At 38.8% G+C, this 23,277-nt stretch overlaps 1 protein-coding gene across 2 annotated transcripts; it reads right to left on the bottom strand.

Moving 5' to 3' along the window:
• Positions 1-766: 766 nt before the first annotated feature.
• hgfa (hepatocyte growth factor a) lies at positions 767-22,932 on the bottom strand. 2 transcript variants are annotated; one of them, XM_051891277.1, is made up of 18 exons: positions 22,714-22,932; positions 18,696-18,840; positions 18,248-18,360; positions 17,687-17,801; positions 12,987-13,129; positions 12,361-12,481; positions 12,162-12,280; positions 11,650-11,815; positions 11,265-11,398; positions 10,421-10,514; positions 7,534-7,670; positions 6,066-6,098; positions 5,428-5,536; positions 5,075-5,149; positions 4,211-4,348; positions 4,024-4,130; positions 2,638-2,780; positions 767-2,540 (listed from the first exon to the last, which is right to left on the bottom strand). In XM_051891277.1, the coding sequence occupies exons 1-18, from the start codon at positions 22,775-22,777 to the stop codon at positions 2,358-2,360; spliced, it is 2,139 nt and encodes a 712-aa protein (XP_051747237.1). In that variant the 5' UTR covers positions 22,778-22,932; the 3' UTR covers positions 767-2,357. The 2 variants fall into 2 exon arrangements, with proteins under 2 accessions (XP_051747237.1, XP_051747238.1); XM_051891278.1 differs by lacking the exons at positions 767-2,540; positions 2,638-2,780; positions 4,024-4,130; positions 4,211-4,348 and adding an exon at positions 4,379-4,678.
• Positions 22,933-23,277: the final 345 nt, after the last annotated feature.

The following is a 23,277-nucleotide window of genomic DNA, read 5'->3' as shown; positions in this document are numbered from 1 at the left end:
TGGGACCCCACAACAGTATAATTTGTTCCAGCCTTGAACTAACACATCTGATTCAACAATAATCAGCCGCCGCTGGATTAATTGAATCAAGTGTATTAGTTTAACCTCACATGGCGGCAAAAATCCATCATGGAGCTGGAGCTGAAACGGCTTATTCATGAGAGCTCTCCTGACTCTCATCCATGATTGCTTCAGCATACTGTCTGCCTGCTCCTGTTTGACTGAAGTAACTGCTTTATAAATTCAGTTCGCTTTTCAACAGTTTGAACTCTGACCTTTGAACCCTGCTGATTTAAGTGCCCTGGAGGAAACAGGAAACTATTGGCTGTGGTCTGCATGACCTTTCTTCTCACACGTCCTTTTCTATCGCCCATAAGGGGGGGTTGTATTCATCATATGGGTCGCCTGAACACACAACCTGCTGAAAGTGAACCGACACACACATTCAATGGGTTGAAACATCAGACCTGAGGGAATGGAAAGCATCAGGCCGTGGGTCTCAGAGCAGCAGAGCAAAAAATAATACATTAGCATATTAATGATCAACCATTTTTCCTTTAACAGCAGTGCTATTATTTATATACGATTATAGTATTTATTAATATTTTGAATTAAAAAAATATTGAAATAAAGAAATTTTGTCATGTGCTTTTGTCATTTTTATATCTATTTTATATCTATTTCATTAAACAAAAATTAATAATAGTTTTACTTAACAATAACAACACTGTTTAATAGGAACTGAAATATTACAAATGACCAAAAATAACTTTTTAAAAAGTTTTAATTATGTACAAATAAAACAAAAAAAGGTCACATGTATATTTACTTACATTTTAAAAGTTGGAAAATATAAAACAGTCATAAAAATAGTGTTAAAAACAACAGCAGCCTAGATATTCAATATTAAGACCACTGATGGCAGCAGCGCAAAGAGGAAATTACAAAACCGATGTGTTAACAATACAAAACAAGTGTGAAAATTGATAAAATGTCAAAATACAGGCATCTTATATACATAGCGAGCATAATATTTACAATCAAACACATTTTCGTATTAAAAACATTAGTTTAAACAATTACCCTGCCTGTTTTTGACTGCGTTACTCTATTCAGTACTGCAGTTTGATTAAGTATCTTTGCACTCATGGCTAAATTTAGACTTAAAAGACCCTCCACATAGATGACGCACACATGTGTGGCGTATAAACCTTCTGGGAGCCGTCTTTGAGTCGAAACGTTTTGTTATGACCCAATATTTTCCTTTAAAGACATATCGTCCTTTTGTTTTGTTTACAAATGTTATGTTTCAAATCTACACGCCAGATTAAACACAATAAACACTTTAGGAGGATGAAATGCCATGACTTCGGTCCATCTATAAAAGACATAAATAAATACTTCGCGAACTGCATATAAAATTTCGACAGATATATTACACCATGTGAAAGGAAAGACCTTCAGATGTTTGTAATTTCAGATCTATAAGACCTACGGATGCACAGAGTGACATTAGCACACTCTTTGGAGTGCAGTACACGAAACAGCCCCAAAGGGGCCACAGAACGCTCCAAACTGGAGCAAAGCAAGGTGCGAAACATTAGAAAGTCACTGAACCCTTCTGGAAATGTGTGATAACATCCCATTCGGGCATGTATACTGGCCACGGTGCTGACTGATGCTCCAAATCTGATTTGTGAAGTGGTTGATGTTGAAAATAGTGTTTATTGGAAACAGTGATACAGAATTTTGTCCTCCTAAGTTGCACCTGAAATGCCTTTAAAATGATGTACATTGAAGAGAAATCAGCTGTGAGCAAGGGATAACACCTGGAAAAATGCACCCCAGTGAAAACAAAAGCTCTGTCCTGTCTGAAAACGTCGAGTTATTGCCATCTTCAAGTATTTCCAGGGAATGACATTTAGAACAACATCTGCTCTGGTTTGAGACAAATATGTTCATATGGATGAACACCACAGTTTCTTCTAATTGCTTTTCTTTCCTCATTTATCCATCTGTCCTTGATTTTTGAGATTTAACTCACTAGCCACAACAATCTTCTAAAAAAAAAAAAAAAAAAAAGTTCAAAAGTTGTCATTTCCTTCATTTGTTGGTTCATGTCTGACATCTGATTGTTGCAGTTTCTTTGTGAGAACATTAGATATTTTTGTCTTGCACCTTTTCTGTACCAGTGGTTTTAATTTAATCTAAAACAAAAAAACTCAATCTAAAACCAAACTCTGGCCTCCAAGTTCTTTGTACACCAACTGTACAGCAACCATGGTCTTCACGTTGTAGATGCTAAAAACCATAACGTGCCATGAGTATATTTTCACCACAATGGAAAATATAACAGTCTAGTAACTTATTTCCATGTCTGAATAGTATTTGAAGACTTTGCGGATCCATTCAGAGTAGAAGGCCACGTTGACGAAGACAGCAGGACGCCTGGCGACAGCACACCCACGGCCGTTGATGCTCACGCCCACTATTACTTTGCTTTCTCCTTCCTGGCACACCAATGGGCCACCGTAGTCTTTCTATAATAGGTGAATGGAGAAGAATATAGGTCACAGTAATAGAATAAACATCATCCTCTGAAATGAAACTCTTCAAAGACTAGGATCTGACTCGTACCTCACAAACACCCTGGTCTCTCTTGCCTCCAGCACAGATTTTGGTCTCTGTGATGGGCAGAATACCGTTGTGGCTTTGGGAACACCTTTTGTTGCTGACAATTGGAAGCCCCACCATTTTCAGACTGCCCTCATGTCCCGTACCTAACAGAGAGGTCAAAGGGTCAGCTTTAATAGAAATGTAACGGTTTGGAAAGTTTGCATGCAAGTTCAATTAGCTTCATTTATTTGGCCTTATGTGTCTAAATAACTCAACACAGGTTTGGAAAAATGGGTTAAATACGAGCTAAGAATGTTTTGTTTGTTCAAGTGTGTATTTTAATGATGCTGAGTCAGATTAAATATTTATTTGTGTATCTTGTTCTTCTTCCGCAAGATACAAACATGAACAAAAGATGCCATAAATCATTGTGATTATTATCAAGACCATCTGAATGTATTCTAGAGCTGTACTTTGAAGTAAACACCAAATAAAACAGACCAGGTGTTCAGATTATTATATATTATTTATTATATATTGTTTTGCCATTATATATATATATATATATAGAGTAATTATTATTTTTCTAGCATGTTATATGTTTGGCAACGGTTCTTTTAACCTTAAAAGAGTAGCTTTTCATTTCTTAAACAACCATGTATTAAGATGTATCATGGCCATATTCCAGGATGACAATGTCAAGATTCATCAGGCTCAAATTGTGAAAGAATTGTTGGGAGGGAGCATGAAGAATCATTTTCACACATGAATTGGCACTGACCTTAACCTCAGTGTAGGTTTTTGGGATGTGCTGGAGGAGACTTTACAGAGTGCTCACCTCTTGCATTGTCAATACAAGATCTTGACCAAAAAAATGATGCACCTCTCGATGGAAATAAATGTTGTGATGTTATTTCCATCAAGAGGTGCATCAATTTTTGGTCAAGATCTTGACTTTCAATGAAATTAAGGTATGGACTCAGAGGTGCCAATTCATGTGTGAAAATGATTCTTCATGCTCTCTGAACCATTCTTTCACAATTTTAACCCTGGTGAATCTTGACATTATCATCCTGGAATATTGCCATGATGTGTCTTTCTACATGGTTGTTTAAGAAATGAAAAGCTACACACTCCATCTTTAAGGGTTAAAAGAACCGTTGCCAAACATATAACATGCTAGAATCATAATAATAACTGTAATAATGATCCATTCATAGATTCCTAAGTATTTGCCTATTAAAATCCAAACAGCGACTTTTTTTTTTTTTGGCCGGGAAGTGTATATATATATGGGTCAATTATTTGAAAGGCATTTTTCAGGTTTCCATCCCAAAAATACAATGGAAACCAACAATTCAACAATGTTACTGTATTGAAAAGAAATAGAATAGAACAGAATAGTACCTTTAGTATCTCCCCAGCCATACATGAGACAATAAATGCCTTCTGCAACAGCACACCCTGCGACAGGAAGCTGAACAGTTCGCACATGCTCAGAGAGAGGGGCAGGCCTGGGCATAAGACTATGAGTTACCATAAGGATGGCTGGATGCATGAGAAGATGAATAGGCAGATGCATAAATGCACTTACGTTGTGAGTTTGAGCAGGGCCAGGTTGGATCCCTCGGGCCCACAGACCACATGTGCAATCCGGAGACCCTGTGTGTCGGCGGATGCGTTGAGATGAAGAAGCCCCACCTGCACAGTGTACTCCGAAAGGTCAGGAACACTGAGGAACATGCAAAAAAAAACAACAACAAAAAAAAAAACACGATGTATAAGCATATATGTCAAACAGAAGTTTCATGACAACTAAAATATGCAACTAAAGTATCCAAGTAGAACGGTGATAAGTCATTTTAGCCTTCTGAAAATATATAATCTGGATCGCAGACGTAGAAGAGCAGTCTTTCTACAAGCATGAGATATGTATGTTGGCGAGCATTCCTGGTAAACTCATCTCCAGTTCTGATCAAGACGCAGAGGTCAGTTCTAGCGTCCAGCCCGGTCTGTGTCTTCATGCAAAGCACAAGATAGCTGATCCCACCAGGGAGCGGATCTGGGGAATGTAGAGATGATCTAAAAGCCAGACACGCTCACTCTCGTTCTCCTTCTGTCCCCCTTTTCCCCCTCAAACTAAACAGAGCCAGCAGGTTTTCACTCAAGTGTCACTGAAGCAGATCCACAGGCGTATATCATGCAGCCGAACACCGAGTCTAAACAGATGCACCACTGACAGAGCAGAGAGCCATCAGTCACAGCGGATCTGTCACTACTCTCTCTTAAACCGGAAACCCTGGATCCGCACGTCTCATAGAAAACATCAACTGACAGATGGGAACACAAGGCCAGGACAGGCCAGAATCTTGTACGACCCACGAATGTGGAAAACTCAAATGTGGTTTGCATTGACAAGAGATAGTGGCTAGTCATTAGTGGATGTGAGATGGATTACCAGGTGGAGAAGCACTGTTGATCAGTCAGAACCCATTCCTCTCTGATGAGTGAACCTCCGCACCAGTGTCTGTTCCTTCGGGAGAAGAACCAATCAGAATGTGTCAGGGATACAGGAATTACCATCCCCCTATGCTATACATGTTATGTTACGTTACAGTTTTTCTGAATTTTCTAGATACTAAAATCTATTCTATTACCCAAATATTCTAAATCATAATGTATATATATTTCAGTGTATATTAAATAATCTATCACAGTTTTATCTGCATATTTGCTGTAAATTATGTAGATTAATGTAGGATGAATTGGATTAAAATAATACTTCATGCTGATCAAATAGGAAGTGTTTACCTTTTTTGAATGCTGACCACCCAGCTTCCGTCCTCTGCTCGCTGCACCTGCATCCCCCCAACAATCCGTGTGGTTTTGTGTATAAAGCAAGATGGTTTCGGGCCTCCACCTGCCGAGAGGGAAAGCGGTAACTGTCAGAGAAGTCTTCATGAAAGAAGATTTATATATATATATATATATATATATATATATATATATATTTAAAAATATACATATTAGATATGCAGTACATAGTATCATAGTGCAGTGGTTCTCAAGTGGTTTTCCTAAAGGGCCTAGATAGTACACTGGAAATAACAACAAATCTACACAGGCCCAAAAATATGCAAACTTAATAACAGGTTGACCAAAAAGAAAAGAATAATTATGTAAATCTTCGAAAAACAAAGAAAATTAATCATAGTCTGTGAAAATCAATAGGACACTTGTGGATATGGCTTCATTTTGTTTAGTGCATAAATGTTTTATTTACTTATTTGTTTATTTTTTGTTTTTATTTCATTATTTGCATTAAGCACAGTTTTTTCTTTGGTGACTGTTACCACAAGAGGCCAGCGACCCACCAAATGAGAACCAGTGTCGTCTTTCTCAAGGGTGTTTTCTTTTATTATCTGCTAAGAAATTTGCTATGAACTTACTCTTCTGAAGGTCATCAGATGACATTGAGTTGCCTGAATAATAAAAAAGACAAGAAAAGTTCATTTGCACCAAAAACCAGGAACAAAATATTATAATGAAACATTTGACACGTGGACATTACCCACTGATGTTGCTGAAACCTAAAAAAAGAATCTAATGTAATTTGGATAAACCTAAATATAATCGTGGAACTATCCCCAGAATGTGTTTCTTATTAAAATGACGAATACCAAGACTACACAAACACCATCTCGTTCATCAACATGCATCAGCAGACCATCACAGACGTGCCTGAATGCAGCACAATTATAAAAATCCAGCTGCAGTAACACAGCTGCATGGGCACAAAGATGAAGAGGATTGCATCTGTCTGACATTATAGTCTGACGCCTCATTCAAGAAGACAAAAACCACAGACACAAACTCTGTGCATAACATCTGTAAGCCTTTGCAAGCTACAAATAATGACAAAACACCCCTGCCGTGTAGGTCAGAGACCCTGTCTGTCATTATATAAGTTGTGTGACATTCAGAAATAAACTGAGAATGTGTTTAACATCCCAAATGTATTTCTGAATTTGAATTGAGGTTGTAGAATGTAGAATTGCAATGGACTGAATTGATTCTTGAAATTTTTAAGGCATTTTAAATAAATTAATATAACTAACTGTTATAAGTGTAGTTTTTAACTAGAAAAGGAAAAAGTCCAGAGAGAAAGATAGAACAATAGATGGAACAAAAGTCAGAAAGACAGACAGACAGACAGACAGATATACAAGTAGACAGACAGACAGACAGATAGATAGATAGATAGATAGATAGATAGACAGACAGACAGACAGACAGACAGACAGACAAGTAGACAGAAAGATAGACAAGTAGACAAGTAGAAAGACAGACAGACAGACAGACAAGTAGACAAGTAGATAGATAGATAGATAGATAGACAGACAGACAGACAGACAGACAGACAGACAGACAGACAGATAGATAGATAGATAGATAGATAGACAGACAGACAGATAGACAGACAAGTAGACAGAAAGACAGACAAGTAGACAAGTAGATAGACAGACAGACAGACAGACAGACAGAAAGATAGATAGATAGATAGACAGACAGACAGACAGACAGACAGACAGACAAGTAGACAGAGACAGACAGATAGACAGACAGACAGATAGACAAGTAGATAGACAGACAAATAGATAGACAGACAGACAAGTAGACAGATATACAAGTAGACAGACAGACAGACAGACAGACAGACAGACGGACAAGTTGGCAAACAGACAGATAGACAGAGACAGACAGACAGATAGATAGATAAGATAGACAGATAGAGAGATAGACAAGTAGACAGAAAGATAGACAAGCAGACAAGTAGACAGAGACAGACAGACAAGTAGACAGAAAGACAGACAAGTAGACAAGTAGATAGATAGATAAATAGATAGATAGACTCACAGCGCTCTAGTCCGCAGTAGTCCCAGGGAATGGAGGAGTTGGACGTGTAGCACCATGGCCCGTGCTTATCTCGGTCTGGATTCCTGCACAAGTTCAACTCTAAGCCTGCGCTGGCCTTCGCTGACCGCGTGTCTCTCCTTCACACACATAAAAACAAAGAACAGGAAATCAGCTACTCAGTTCAGAGAAACAGGCCAACACAAGAGGGATGGAAATGTTGACTCGTATTTCGCTGTGTGACAAGATGTTCAAAGAAGGAATCATATTCTTATCCTCCCTCCAGCGACCATAAAAGTATGAAAGTATGAACTTATAACAGTCACTGTGGCTCTGTGTATTACACCACCTGTCCTCATGGCTACATGCAATCCAGCCCGAAACTGCATGCCAAGCGTCTTCTACAGAGTTGACTTACAAAGAAAATAAATCCTAGAGCGAGACAGACAGCCCTCCGATCGCAGGGGCCGAAAACCCAAAATGAAAAATGTGTAGGAAACAGAGAGTGATAAAGTGGAGAGGTAATTTTTCGTCCCTGGTGACCACTGAACAAGCCAACGTTGAGTTTTCTCAGAGACAACCTTTCGACCCCATGTGAGGCAGACTCACTGGCTGGACGCCATTTGAAGAAGCTGATTGGCTTTGATCTGCCCGTGTTTTGAGAGCGGGGGACAGCACTTCCTGGGGTCAGAGGTCACTCCTGCAACATGTCCATCTGTCTGTGCCATTTTGGCTTTTAAAATTCCTGTAAATTAAGTGATGTTAACAGCTTAGCCCGAGCTGAGGGACTACAGGACGCTGAGCGAGTTGCTTTATGGGGCATTTGTCTCCCGAAGAACAGTGTGTGGTATTTTCTGTCCTCGGTGTATCAGTGATGAATATGAGCGGCCTGGCTCTCACTCTTCTGTTTGTTATCACTGCCTCGGTCCTCTTTCAATGTTGTAATACTGCCTGATAACCGCCTTTCAAAACAAACTCAACATCAGTGCTAATATATGATTTCTGCAAGGAAAACTGGTTCCAAGAGTCAACAGGAACCCACGAGAGAGCAAAAGTGCACAAAAGCTCTAAATATTTCAAAACCGAGTGAGATGCCTCACTGACTACATAGAGAGCTGCATAAGTGACTGATTTGGATTGTTCTACACAGTCAAGAGTCATACAAACAGCACTCTGAATAGTGCTCTCGCCAAGCTGTCATAAAAGAACTAGCGGCGGCGAAAGCTGACTGTGTTGTCACCTTGCGTCGGCTGCGTCTCGGCCAAAAAGGAGCCCTTGAACACACCAAAAGTACTACAGACGAGTGTCAACTAGCATGTGTGTTCTGCACCTTGCGTGTCAATAGTCTATATTCATCCTTCAAAAAGGGAAACCTAAACTAGGACTGCAGATATGCAAACCGTAAACAAAGCAGCTCTAACTTACTGTACCATTTTGAAAATCAATCATGCTGATCACTTTCTTCATTCCAGGCGGCTCATGTTGTTATGAAACTATATGCGCATTCGAATGCTCTGGTAAGATGGCGTAAAAGTAGAACAGCCTTTTGTTTTTTCTGTCTTGACTTTTTTGCTTGCTTTCATCGCTTTCACTTTTATTCACGTGCACTGACTCGTTCACTAAGCTGATCAGCCAATCAGAGTTCTCGATTCAACATGCTCAATCAGCCAAAAAGCCCCTGACTAATGCCGACAGTACGGAACACATTGCAAAAACTAGGCCAGTCCGGCCAAAGCTCAAGGATGGCCCGATGTTGGATGATGGCGGACCTTCGGCTTGGTTGGTCTGGGCCTTAAAAGCAACAACACAACGACAAAAGAAATGACACAATACCCGATATACAATATCTAATAAGATTTGGGGTAAAATACACAGATTTCAAATAAAAAAGTAATTTATTAATTATTTTATGTTATTTTTAATTAAATCTTTTAAGGTTGTAGTCTATAAGTTTTGTCTCTTTGTCGCCATCTCTGTTTGAAACCTGCAATTGCAGTTATTTGTGGAATTCTCATCTTTACGTGGGTTGTGCATTGGCAAGGCTCCTCAGTGCGGATGAATCTAATGTTTTGTCACCGCACTGACGTGGATACTGTACTTCGGAATCACAGATTGTAGTCTTGGAAGTATGACCAAAATAAGAATTTTCACAGGAAAATGTAATCTGAACAAGTAAGTAACAAATCTGGCACTTTTGTTCTGACCAACTGAGAAAAAACAGCATTACAATAAATCGCGCTACCAATGGTGATTAAATCCAATGATCGCTTAGGTCATATCACATAAAACCATGCAAATTATTATTATTGTTATACTTTGTTCCCAAATTGTTAATGTTTGTTCCCAAATTGTCCATTTGTCATACCATACAATCCGCCATCAAAATTATAAGTTTCATTATTCCAGCTGCTGTGAGAAAAGGCTATAAATGATCCATCACCTGCAGCATCCTCACATGATATAGCCTACTAGCTGGGTCTCGTTCTTTATGTAAACAGATGTGACGTAATGACAAATGGCGGTATGCTTGAATTTCCCGCGGAAACCTACCAGTACCACCCGAATTATAAAACATTATTACAAGCTTACTGTTGTGAATCAGGCTAAGGTAAGGAGATAGTTTTGAACACTGGCACAAATACCGGCACAAAATGGCGACTTAACATGTAAGGAGATGCAAATGTAGATAGAAATGGCTCATTCTAAGGTAATAAAAGCAAAACAGTTCATTATGTAAGGTCTTTATACACCACTGAAAACATAGTTATGTATATTATATTGCATTTCTGTCAATAGATCCTCCTAAAATTTACACACTGCACCTTTAACACGGGGGAAAAAATGGCACAGCAGCTTTAAATGGTTTCAGTGATTTCATGGAAACATGTACCTGAATGTGTGGTCGGACCACAGCCCACAAGGAATACCAGATCTTGTTTTCGACAAATTGCCACGGTAACTCTCCCCGTTGTCTTCGTAACATTCTAGGACACAGATAAAACAGCCATAAAGATAACGAACAGTATTAACATGCATAAACACATGCATGTACAGTACCTTCAGTAAAATTCAAGCTTATTCAAAGCTCCATGTTTAGATTATTTATGGATTTGCTGATTGTATCCATGCTGTCATGAAGTAAGCATGTTTGAAATAGCATTTTACTAGTGGGGGAGGGCCGATTTCACGTCAGGGACCACTTTACAATTGGTGGTTGGCAAACATGTAGGGGAAAAAAGCTTTTGTCTGTGCCAAGATCTGACTGAAGTTTGAGTGAATCCAGAGAGGCATTGCCCTGTCTCTCTGACCTGAAACCTCAAAGGGACTCTTCTGGTGAGAAATGTGTCTTTTGAAACACAAAGCTGGAACACACATGAAAAAAATAGATTATTCTAACAGGATTTTGAAACGGACTACACGATTTGCGCAGAAGAATCTTTTCCTTTTAGGAGCGCTTGTGTGACACAGACGAAGGGGAATGTGAGGGTACCCAGAACAAAACCGCACTCGAGCTGGGTGCCAGATCTTTACAGGCAGTCTCCAAACGTCCGTGATGGCGCCTCTGCGCAAAACATCTTTGTCTTTCATCATTAAAATTCTTGTAAATTATGATGAGCTAAGAGTTTTGGAACAACACAATTCATTATGTGGCTAATATGGTTCACAATGCTTAGCCATGCAGTGCAGTACACATGTGAGAGTGTGTGTAAGCGTGTGTGTGTGTGTGGGCTTACCTGTGCTGTCAGAGCTCTCTGATTCACATCTTGGGATGTTGGTACAGAAAGCTTTGCGTACTTTTGGGTCTGTTGTGAAACACCAGGGAATTTCAGAGCCATCAGGGTTCCTGCAATAGTTCTCCCTGAGATCCCTGAGTGCGACACACACAAACAATTTTGTAAAATCATTTTTGCATGTATGGATTTTTTGCATTTTCTTTTTCAGAATGATTTAGGATCAGTCAGATGTAAACAAACCCCTAATCCTGGGATCATCCCATAACTGTTTGACTTTTGTCAGTAAGCTACCACCAAATGCTTACAATATGTTGTTTTATATTTTCTTCAAAAAGTATAATGTAGTTCTGATAATACAAAAAAGCAGTAGTGTAGAATGACTCACTTGCATTTATAGTTGTGCGGTGTGTATGAATGGTTGTGAGGAAATAGAGCGTCCCAGCGTTGACAGGTCACACCTGCAGGGGTCACACTGACTGTACCCCTGTAGCCCTCTCCCTGACCTCGAAAGCAAGAGGTGGTCACCTCCACTTCCACATCATTATCTGAGTCTGAAACAGAGAAAAGGAGAGAGACTGTCAGGAATTCCAAGCATCAGCATTTGAAAAATGTTTCCACTGGAAAGATGCCATGGATGAAATACAGGAGTAACCACGAGATTTACAACAAGCCAGTGCACCTGTACACAATCCCTGGGCTAAACTAAATATCACACACACGCAACTATCTGCGATAGGAAAGGGGTTTCCTCCACATGTGTTACAAACTTTTAGTTGGTATTAATCATAAGACAGACAATATTCAGATTCACAACAATACAAAACCAGAAGCAGCTAAAACCCCAATGCATGCAAGTTTTATAGAAAGAAAGATGAAGATAAAGAAAAGTGAACAGACCACACACACTGATGTTACAGTACTCCCATGGTGTGTTTTTGTCCATTGTGTAACACCAAGGACGCACATCATTATTGGGATTGCGGCAGTAGTTGTCAACCAGGCCTTTACCTACATGCCTATAAATACAGATACAGAAGGCATAAATCACACAGTTGTGTGTGTATGTGTGTGTGAGAGAGTACACGTGAATATGTACCTGTGAGGCTGGTAGGTGTGTTTATGAGGTTTCTGTGAGTCCCATCTCTGGCACTCTTTCCCACTCTCTGTGTGATCCATGGGCCCCCTGTATGTTTCCCCATTACACCTCATACACTCCACTACAAACACACAGAAACACACAGGTATTACAAACACCAAATGCACACATAACAATAGTGCACTATACTGTAGAATGTGCAACAGACACAAACACACTCACATACTGTACTCTTAACACGTCCTGATTTTGCTGAGATAGACCCGTGCCTGGGTCAACATATTTTGTTGATTCTGGAACATTCTGGTCCAAAAATTTAGTCCTAAGCATTTCCTTACCTCTACCCCTAAACCTAACCCTACCCATAAGTTATCCCTAAAATCATACGGAAATGATAGGTGAATAACACTGATGTAGAAATACCTAACCCTGGTTGTAAGCCTAAACCTGACATAAACTGCAAACTTGTCCCAAAAATCTGATTGGTTGATTGGAATGTTGTTCCAGGATCAACAAAAATGTTGATATAAGGACATGCTGCACTTGGTGAAAACAGGTTCTACATACTCTCATTTTACAAATAACACAAAAGCACATATTACAGTATAGATGAGGTCATCTCTAACCATCTGAACACTGGGGCAGCCCACATTCCTGGTGCCGGGTCTCAGTGAGTTCAGTGAAGCACCAAGGTCCACTTGGATCATTGTCTGGGTTTCGGCAGAAGTTCTGACGCAGGTCAAACTTTTTGTGTCTGGCAGGCTTGAAACTGATAAATAAATATATAGAAAAAAGGAGAGGGAAAACAGAGTTAAAATTTCAGTTTATGTGATCAACCAGGTCGAATTAACTTTTGTCCAACCCTGCTCGTAGAGAGCCATTGTTCATCTGAGTTTAGCTCCAACCCTAATTAAACACACCTGAACCAGCTAATCAAGCGCTGCGTCCGAAATCGCATACTGAATAGTAGGTACTTAGAAACTTACTTCACGACTGTTAAAAAAGTATGTTCTTTATAACATGAATGTGTGTAGTATGAATGAAATTCAGGCGTACTATATCCGCCATGTTCATTGTCATGTGACCCAGAGTTGTGTCGCTTCACCGGCATTTACAATTCCTCTCCCATGGCCATGGGATAGTAAAGTGTTCATCGAATGCACACTTTAGAATCTCAGTGGAAGTAGTGGGTCATCCAGATACTTTTTGCCTACTTTTTTTCAAATACTATGTATTCTAACATACTGCTCTGTTGGCATACGTTTTTTCACATACTATATAGTATGGAAGTATTTGATTTCCAACACAGAAAAGATCTTTAGGATTACTATAAACATCCAGGAAGGTGTGTTGGAGCAGAAAGTTGCAGAACGTTGGCCCTCCAAGAGCAGAATTGGATACCCCTGGTCTTCTGGAACACTCATTGAGTAAATCAGCTTAATCAGCCTAAAAGATCAGCTTAGACAAGTATGAATTTCTAGTTTGTGCTAGTTTGGTGCCGGTTCACCTTGAGAACTGGCATAGCCATGTTGTTCATGAGCATTTGTCATTCCTATGGTGCTGGTTGATCATGGATTTCTCCCTGATTGAGCTAGTTAAGAAGCCTGTTGTTCTTTCAGTAGAGAGGTCCAGACCAGGATAGTCTACACTCTCAAAACAGGTTGACCAAGATGGTCAAACACAGGGGTGCCCTATCCTGCTCCTGCATGGTTGTCTTCTAGCTCCAACCTTAATTAAATACACCTAAAGCAGTTGATCAAGGACTTGAGATTACTAGAAGATTCCGAACAGGCAGGTTGGAGCAAAACACTGTAGGAAAGTGGCCCTCCAGGAGCAGGATTGGACACCCCTGGTCTACCAGGTCCCACAATTCTATATAGGATAAGCAGTATGGAAGATGGATGGATGGTCCTCCACTTGTTTCCTCAAATCCAGCCCTGGAGGGCCACTGCCCTGCAGAGTTTAGCTCAAACCCTGATCAAAGTCAGCTACCTGTAATTTTTTTAAGTAACTCTGAAGACCTTGATTAGCTTGCTAAGGTGTCTTTGATTAGGGTTGAAGCTAAAGTCTCGAGGCAGTGTCCCTCCAAAGCCAGATTTGAGGAACCCTGATCTTTCAGATTGAGCTGAATATCACCAGCTAACAACCATAAATAACCAGCTTCAACCATGTAAAACCAGCTCATTGTATCCCAACAGATGCTATCTGAATCTAAGTGAACCTAAACTTTGAATTGATCTGGAAAACTCTTAAAACCAAATCCAGTACTAGACCTTAAGGTCTGTTGCCTCTAAAACATCAAAATAAGTTAAAATGACACCAGATCAGGACACAATCTAAATAAAAGCCATGCAGCACAGATGAATTGCTTAAACAACTGGGTTACAAAACGCGTGTGGTGCTGGAATGGACTGTGTTCCTGCATCTGGATCTTGTGGCTGGTTCCACATGAGGCCTGAGATCTCTACAGCTAATGATGTTGTGCTAACAGATGTTAGCCAGCTATTCTTCTCTAGCTGCCAACAGACGTTCTTGCACTCTGAATGCAATCCAAACAGAAACTTTAAACTTTCTTTAATCACACTTACAACACCAGGAGGTCATTTGAGTCGGAAATGGGTAATTTATTGGAAACTATTCATTTGTGTACATTCAAAAAGTTTTGTCTCAATAAAGTGACATTTCATAGGAGCATGTCGGTGTTGGCTGGCCACCGGCTCTGGTACCAGCACCGGCACCTTCTTGGTAGAAAAGGGGCTTGCATTTTTTTGTCTTCTCAGAGTAGATTTACTTGGTTCTCATCACACCCTTTCTGATCATTTTCTTGCTGTCTCCTCGTTTGGCTTGGCCAAATGGATGGGACAGGTGGACACATTGTGCTGGTGGATAGATTGAGAAGCTTAAGTCTGAGAGGAAAAAGATCTTATCACATGGAAAAAGGTTCGAAGGGAATCGAAGTCGGAAAGTACTGTTATCCATAGGGAGGAGGATTAGCATCTGTGCACTAGTCTCAAATGCTGCTCGTATTTTAATGTGTCTGCGGCTTTGTGAGCTCAGCTGGAGGGCAGACAGAACATGACTTCAGTCCATAAATCCTCCTTCTCTCATTCTTTCTCTATCTTTCTTTCATTCTCTCACCTCTAAAATCTTTATACAGCTTGTAAGCAGTGTAACTCGTAGAGCTAATAACATCTTGGCTAACAAGGACCTGGCGACAATTGACCACATTAACCAGATTGGCTTGTGTTTGCGCAGTCAAGGCATCACTCCATATAGTCTCACTTAACTTCTGTTGTGAGAGAAACGACCGGCCTGAAAGCAATCTCATCTGCAGTCTAGACTAATCAGTGGTTGTTGGCAGACAGCACACTGAAGGCAATTAACGGCTAACGGCTAAGTTTGCGCTAGGAACAGTGAGCTGCAAATGATAAGCTTATTGAGAGAATGAGTTACAGAGGAATGAGCGGTTTAAGAGACAGAGGCAAAAATTCACTATAAATAGCATTGTTTATTAGCTGTAGCTATTTATTCAGAGTGTTAAAAAGGTAGATGATATTTACACAAAGTGTAACAGAACTTAAATGCTATTTACACTGAGTGTAAATAGTTCTAGATAATGTTTGCACACAGTGTAAAACACAATAATTAGCTTCTTGTTTATAAGTGCGAATAGTGATAGATGCTACTCACACAAAGTGTAAATAGAAGTGATATGCTATTTATACTAAGGTAAATTGTTTTCGTTTTATTTGAATGCACCGGATCCATTGTTGTAAAACTAAGGAGCCTAGAGGCGTCACAATATTGCATGTCGGTGTCTTGCAAGATCCTGTTCCTCCCCAGAGCATTTCTATTGGCTGAGACAGCTATTTAGGGGTACAGTATTCGGTGCCTGACTAATAATTTAAATAATAAAAAAAGCTTTCTGGTTTATATATTTGTAATTATGAAAACATATTACATTTTAAATTAAGTTAAATATAACATATGACATTATGTTAGCTAACCTAAAAATGATCAAATTAAACATGTTCCTTTCTTCGTGTGTTTTGTTCACATAAGCCTTGCTCAGGTGCTTAGCATAGTGTTGGTAAAAGGATTAGTTCACTTTAAAATGAAAATTACCCCAAGCTTTACTCACCCTCAAGCCCAGGTGTATATGACTTTCTTCTTTCTGATGAACACAATCGGAGTTATATTAATAAATATTCCTGACGCATCCAAGCTTTATAATGGCAGTGAACGGGACCAATGAGTACGAACCTGAAGAAAGTGCTTCCATCCATTATAAATGTACCCCACACAGCTCCGGGGGGTTAATAAAGGCCTTCTGAAGCGAAGCAATGAGTTTGTGTAAGAAAAATATCCATATTTAACAAGTTATAAAGTAAAATATCTAGCTTCCGCCAGACTGCCTTCCGTATTCAACTTGCGAAGAAAGTGTAAAACTCTTGCAGTTCAAAACGCTTATGCTACGTCCTATGCCTTCCGTATTCAAATTACGGAAAAAAACGTAACTGTCGCAAAGCAAGTTACGCTTTTTTTGTAAGTTTAATATGGAAGGCGATCTGGCAGAAGCTAGATATTTTTAAGTATTTTTAAGAAGAGAACTTGTTAAATACGGATATTTTTCCTACACAAACACATTGCTTCGCTTCAGAAGGACTTTATTAACCCCCCGAAGCCTTGTGGAATATGTTTATGATGAATGGATGCATTTTCTTGAGCTTCATACTCGTTGGTCCCGTTCACTGCCATTATAAAGCTCGGATGCATCAGGATATTTATTAATATATCTCCGACTGTGTTCATCAGAAAGAAGAAAGTCATATACACCTAGGATGGCTTGAGGGTGAGTAAATCTTGGGGTAATTTTCATTTTAAAGTGAACTAATCCTTTAAGAAAAGCTTTTTTGATTAGCTAGAACCAGATATCTCAATAATGTTTTCAAGATAATGTTTTTAAGCTGTGTCAAATAGTTCAACTTTCAACACCCCTGCAGTGTAGGTCAAGGGACATCATTTAAGTGTTCCTTTTTTAAAATTTTCTTTTTTTAAATAGATGCACTAAACTACCATGTTAAAAAGACATGTTAATGTGTTACATTTATTTAACATTACAGCTTTCACTAGGTGATGATAGCGCATCATAAAAATGACATTCACTTATAATTAGACTGATTTGCATTTAAATTAGGTCTATTTGAACAGAAAATACAGACAATGACTTAATCCACCAGCACACATTAAAGTGCCACAACTGTTTAGTAAATTCATCCCAGAGAGTCAAAGAGAGAGAAAGCAAAAAAAGAGAGTGACTTTTTACTTGTGCTCATGCGGGATGGACATATTCCAGGATTGACACGTAATTCCAGTCTTTGTGAATGACTTCCTCCCCTTGTAGTTAACACCTGACCCAATGATGCACTCCCTCACATAGTCTGTGGAAAACATACGGCACACAGATATTCATATAATCTGATACCATGAACGTTGTTTAGAGATTACACATTTTACTGACATCCTGATGTGATTTAAGTCTCCAAACAAGAGTTTTACTGACGATTATGGCATAAATCAAAATGTTAAACTCCAGCTTTTGCTGAAAGCATAAACATACGGCATCTTGTTACCGTCAACACTTATCAGTCATGCTTTCTTATACTCTCTTTGCTGCCAAATCTCTTAAGCATGTGTTGTTTACAATGACAGAGGTGATTTTATACATAGGAAGGAGTGATTTTACACTTAGAGCCAGCAATCTAAACAAACATGGCTGGCATTTGCGTGGTTTTACAACAAAATATTTCCTGGAAACATCAGAAGAAATAAAAGTAAAAAGTCAAGTGTGAGTGAACTTTTTCGAAAGGGCATTCAAAATATTTACCTTTCTTCTCGAAAAGGTCACAATTGGGTTTTCGCTCTCTCTTTGCGCCTTCGGAAAAACGGTCGAAGGGAAGAAAGTGACATTTCCTGTTTATCTGGTCAAAGTAGAATGCCCTGTAAGGAAGCAAGGAGAGAAAACCAAGAAAACAAAAGACAATTGTTGGGTCATAGATCCACCACCATCAGATGAATCAATATTTCACCCAAAAATTAAAATTCTGTCCACATTTACTCAACTTCATGACGTTCCAAACCTGAAAAAGAAGATATTCTGAAGAATGTCCAAAACAACTGTGTCCCACTGACTTTAATTTTACGGACAAAAAACACTGAGACATTTTTCAAAATATCTTCTTTTGTGTTAATAAGAAAAACAAAATGACATGAGTAAATGATGACAGAATTTCATTTTTGGTTAAACAATCCCTTTAAACTTGTGCGTGTGTCACCTGCAGGACTTCTTGCTCTTGCTGCATTTGCGTGCACAGTCATCCAGCGAGAGGGTTTTAATTCGAGGAGATTCTGGACAGTCTGTACAAAGCAGCCGGCTGTTTTCACTTTTCTGATACCTCTGCAATGTCTGTTTCCTGCACGCTGAACAAAAGAGACAAGGAGATTAAACACAAACACATATGCAGACACTTAAAACACACACATACATGTACACTCATAATCTCACACATGTGAGAACTGTCACACACATTATCAGAAGGGTCATTCTCAGGAAACAGTCCCATTTGTACCAAATTTGTCTCTCTGTGACTTAAAACTGACATAATTTGACAGATTTTATACTCTTTAGTTTGTAATGAAAAGAACTTTTTAAATATATATTTTTGTTTTGACATGTGACACTTTGAAATATTTTACAATATACACACTAATATTCAAAAGTTTGGGGTAGGTAAGATTTTTTAATCTTTTTAAAGTCCCACCAAGGCAATATTCATTAGATAAAACAGTAATATTATTACAATTTAAAATAACTGTTTTCTATTTAAATATGTTTTAAAATGTAATTCATTCCTGTGATGGCAAAGCTGAATTTTCAGCATCATTACTCCAGTCTTAAGTGTCACATGACCCTTCAGAAATCATTCTAATATGCTGATTTACTGCTGATGTTTTTCAAAAATTCTTTGGTGCCTAAAGGTCTTTAATGAACAAAAGCAAGCAGAGTAAACATAACTAGACTCATCAACGTTCACATTCTTTCACATTACTAAAATCCGGTTTCCTTTTGCTATTTTATGACTGTCTCTTCTGCAAAAATGAATGGGAGGCCAGTGAAAGGGGCCCAGACTCTCACTTACACATACGTGTGTCATGATTCACTGCACTGTGGTGGTCCGAGGATATTTTCAAAGTTAGCTAATATACATGTGCAAAGCTCACAAAGTAACTTCCACATTAAAACATAACATAACATAATCTTTCTGTTGTTTTCACGTCCAACATCTTCCGAATCCTTACACTGTCTTTATTTTCTGAACTGCACTCTTAAATGTAATAGTTCAGCCAAAACTTACAGTTATATAATTTTTGTCTTTTATTGTCTCATAAAAGTCTCATGCACAGTATTTCAAGTCTTCTGAATCATATGATAGCTTTGAGTGAGGAACACAATGAAATAAGACATTATTTATTCACTGATTACCATGAAATCAAAATTTACTTTTTTTTTAAAGAAATACTGCAGTATTTATTATACTTGATTTGATTTAAATTCATGTACCCTCATAGTCTCAAAATAATTTCCCCTCCCTCTTGCAGTGACAGCTCTTCATGTTTCTGATAATGTGTTTACTGGCATGAGGGCGGCACAACCTGTCACTCACATGACATCACAGCAATAGCAAACCACAATGATCCAATCAATTCCCCATGGACAAAATCACTTTAACATGAGAACCGCAGCAACCAGATCAGCGAGTAAGAGAGTTCGCGCATTTGATGTATACTTGCAGTTTTGCGGACTTGTGATCATCGTCTCATGCACATGCTTGTTGTGATTCAACAAGAGTGTCACATTTTTATGTTTCATAAGTGTGCTCACAAGTAAACCATAAGCGCACTATCTGGGATAGGGTCGAACTCGACTGAATCATTCTTTTGAGTCATTTCAATAGCTCACAAACTGAAATAAATGATTTGTTTTAAGAATCATTGTTAAAGACTCATTAAATCACAAAAGTACCAGTGAATATTGACTTAAAATTCAGTTTGTTCTTCACACAAATCTATTGAATCTACATTCCCAAATTTCTATATATCCTAATTATTGTTAACATGTAATTCATTATTTCCAGGAGCTCATTGCTTCTACCTTCAATTAAACTACTAACAGTGATTGTAAATTAAATTGCCTAAATTATTACTTTGTTAGCTAACTGCATGATTATATGTACATTTCTGAAACCACATATATTAGACAGTCACCTCCGATACCAGATTCTCTAAATTGTAATGTTGACATGCATTCTCTGTAAAGCTGCTTTGAAACAATATGTATCGTGAAAAGCGCTATACAAATAAATGTGAATCGAATTGAATTTAATTGAATTAAGGCCTAATTTCATGACTGTTTTATGGCGCTTTTTTTTGTCCTTTTCGAGGCTTGACAGGCATGCTTGCTTCATTTTGTGTGAACTATCCTGTTTAAAGTCTGATATCGGAACTGTACATACTCTCCCATAGGCTGTTATCTCACTCAGCGTGGGCATGAACTTGGATCTGCTCTGTGCAGTAGTCCTGGGCCTGGTGCCCTGATTATCAAGTGATTCAGTAAACTGTTGAAAATCAGGGGTGTAAGGTAACACTCCTCAGTTTGATTCAGACACGCGCTGCGCTGCGCAGTCCCGCATCTCTTGCCGAACTCCTGTGGCTGAAGCGGTTTTGGTGAGAACACATTATTAATGTTTGGGCTGCATCTGAACACATCTGGATTTCATCAAACTGCTCTTCAAACATTGATCTTTTCCTTCAGCGCCCCAATTAGACTCCTTTAAATTCCTCTTTCTGGCCTGTCGGGGGCATCTTTATCTCCCAGCCTGCTTATTAGATTTGGCTAAATCTCTTCCTTAAATAACAACGGGATGATGTTTATGGTAGCAATGAGGATGGGCATCAGTGAAACATCAGCATTAATGGTTTCAGTCTGACTCACTAATGTCCTTTCCTTTCCTAGAGCTTCAGTGAAAGTCTGAAGAACCTCTCGTTCTGTGTTTACGCAGCACATCTGGTCTGCTTAATATTTGCAATGGTGAAATATGGGAGAAACGGCTCTGTCCAGATGTTGCACAGCACGTCGATAACACCCGCTTTAAAGTCCATTCACCCCATATGTGCGTTTGCCCATTGCTGGAAATGTGAACTCCGGGACGGGTCTGTTGCTTTGCTGTAGCGCATCTAATGATGCATGTCACTGTTATTGAGCATCAGTTTCTTCAGTGGAACAGGACTGAAAGTAGCGTATATGTTGGCGCTTTTATTCACTTTGTCATCTGAAGATGATACTGCAGAAAAGTGTCTTGTTAAAAGACACAATGGTGATAACTGTATGTGGTTTGAACCTACAACTTGCCCAGAACTGTTACCATAAGGCCACACCACCCCCTATCCTCTGCACTACGTGATGCATGTAACATCTCCAGGCTTCAGTTTATGAGACTGAAACATGAGGAAGGGTCAGTGGATTTGTGTAAAATCCAAACTAAATATACATTATTGTAAATGTAGACAGTTTGAAAACTGTGGCCCCCTGAACATATATTTAATCCTCCCTTGCTTGTTTATTCCCCTTTAATTGCATTTTTAGTTTTCCACCCCAAAAAGCTGTTGTGGAAAGCTCTTTCATTAAATTGGATTGAAAATTGATTTAAACTCAAATGAACCCTTCAGTCACTCTGTGTGGAGAAAAATGTTGGAGGAAAAGCCCCTTTTTCAGCAATCCTTAACATTCCAACAATTTACCATGGTAGCCATTAAATGTCATCTTTATAATAATATCTTGGATTTCTACTTGTTTGTATGAGTTTTAACTCAAGTTTTTCATCAGTAAAGTCATTCAAAGTGGCTGAAAAAGTGCAAGCTACAGGTTATAACATTGGCACCACTTTGTAGCAATTACACTACATTCAAAGATAATAAAGTTTAATTAAACCCAATTTTAGAGCATTGAGAGTGAGAGTTTACAGTGTAGGCTAGTTTGTCATTAATATGAGATTTGCTTCAGACAGTGCAAGAATCCTCTGGAATATATGTCATTACCCTCAAAATGCATTTAAAGTCGAATTTTTCTAAGACAACACAAAATAGTTATGGACACATAACTTGATTAACTTGTTTTTAGATGTATAAACGTTTTATCGACGTCATATTTCTCAAAGGCATCTTTGCACTATGAAAAAAACACGATCAGTTAATCAATAACGCACTTCACGTGCCCATTACACGCTGGTCACTCACCCGCATCCAGGGACAGCAAGACACACAGAAGAGTTTGATAAATCCACATTATGTCCGATTTCATGATTCTAGGTTTGATATTCCAGGATTTGGGATGGAGAGTTTATAAGGTCCGAGCTGGTGCTGCTGCTGGTGTGAGTGATGAACAGGAACAGACCGCAGCGATCTTTCGCTCTCTCACTCACTCTCTCTCACGCACGCGCCGCGGACGTCAGCGTTTATTGGGGAGTTTAATCTTAAATTTGGAAGTGGATGTGGGATTTATCAGAACACGGATGAATGCTTCATTTCCTAAAACTCTGACTGATAACCACATTAGAGACATGCAGATAGGCTAGTCAACCACCTTTAATGTTATTCACACATCAGAGCTCATTTAGTAAATCATAGATTAATATCTATAGCCTTAATAAAACTTTGAGCACAAGTGAGGTGAACATACTGAAGCAAAGCAATGCGTTTGTGTAAAAAATAGCCATATTTAACAAGTTATGAAGTAAAATATCTAGCTTCCACCAGGACGCCTTCCGTATTCAGCTTATGAAAAAAAAACTGAACTGACGT

This window comes from Ctenopharyngodon idella, chromosome 4, assembly GCF_019924925.1.
Source record: "Ctenopharyngodon idella isolate HZGC_01 chromosome 4, HZGC01, whole genome shotgun sequence".
Classification (NCBI taxonomy): domain Eukaryota; kingdom Metazoa; phylum Chordata; class Actinopteri; order Cypriniformes; family Xenocyprididae; genus Ctenopharyngodon; species Ctenopharyngodon idella.
The sequence above is the reverse complement of the archived record's forward strand: the minus strand, read 5'-3'. Positions and strand labels throughout refer to the sequence as shown.

Bases quoted from the DNA above. Each gene is read 5' to 3' on its own strand.
- hgfa (XM_051891277.1), bottom strand. From the start codon at position 22,777: ATGAAATCGGACATAATGTGGATTTATCAAACTCTTCTGTGTGTCTTG. The intron at 17,802-18,247 runs GTAAATATTTTG...TGTTTTCCACAG, and splicing joins TGACCTTTTCGAGAAGAAAG to ACTATGTGAGGGAGTGCATC. The intron at 7,671-10,420 runs GTACATGTTTCC...ATGTGTGTGAAG, and splicing joins TGGTCCGACCACACATTCAG to GAGAGACACGCGGTCAGCGA.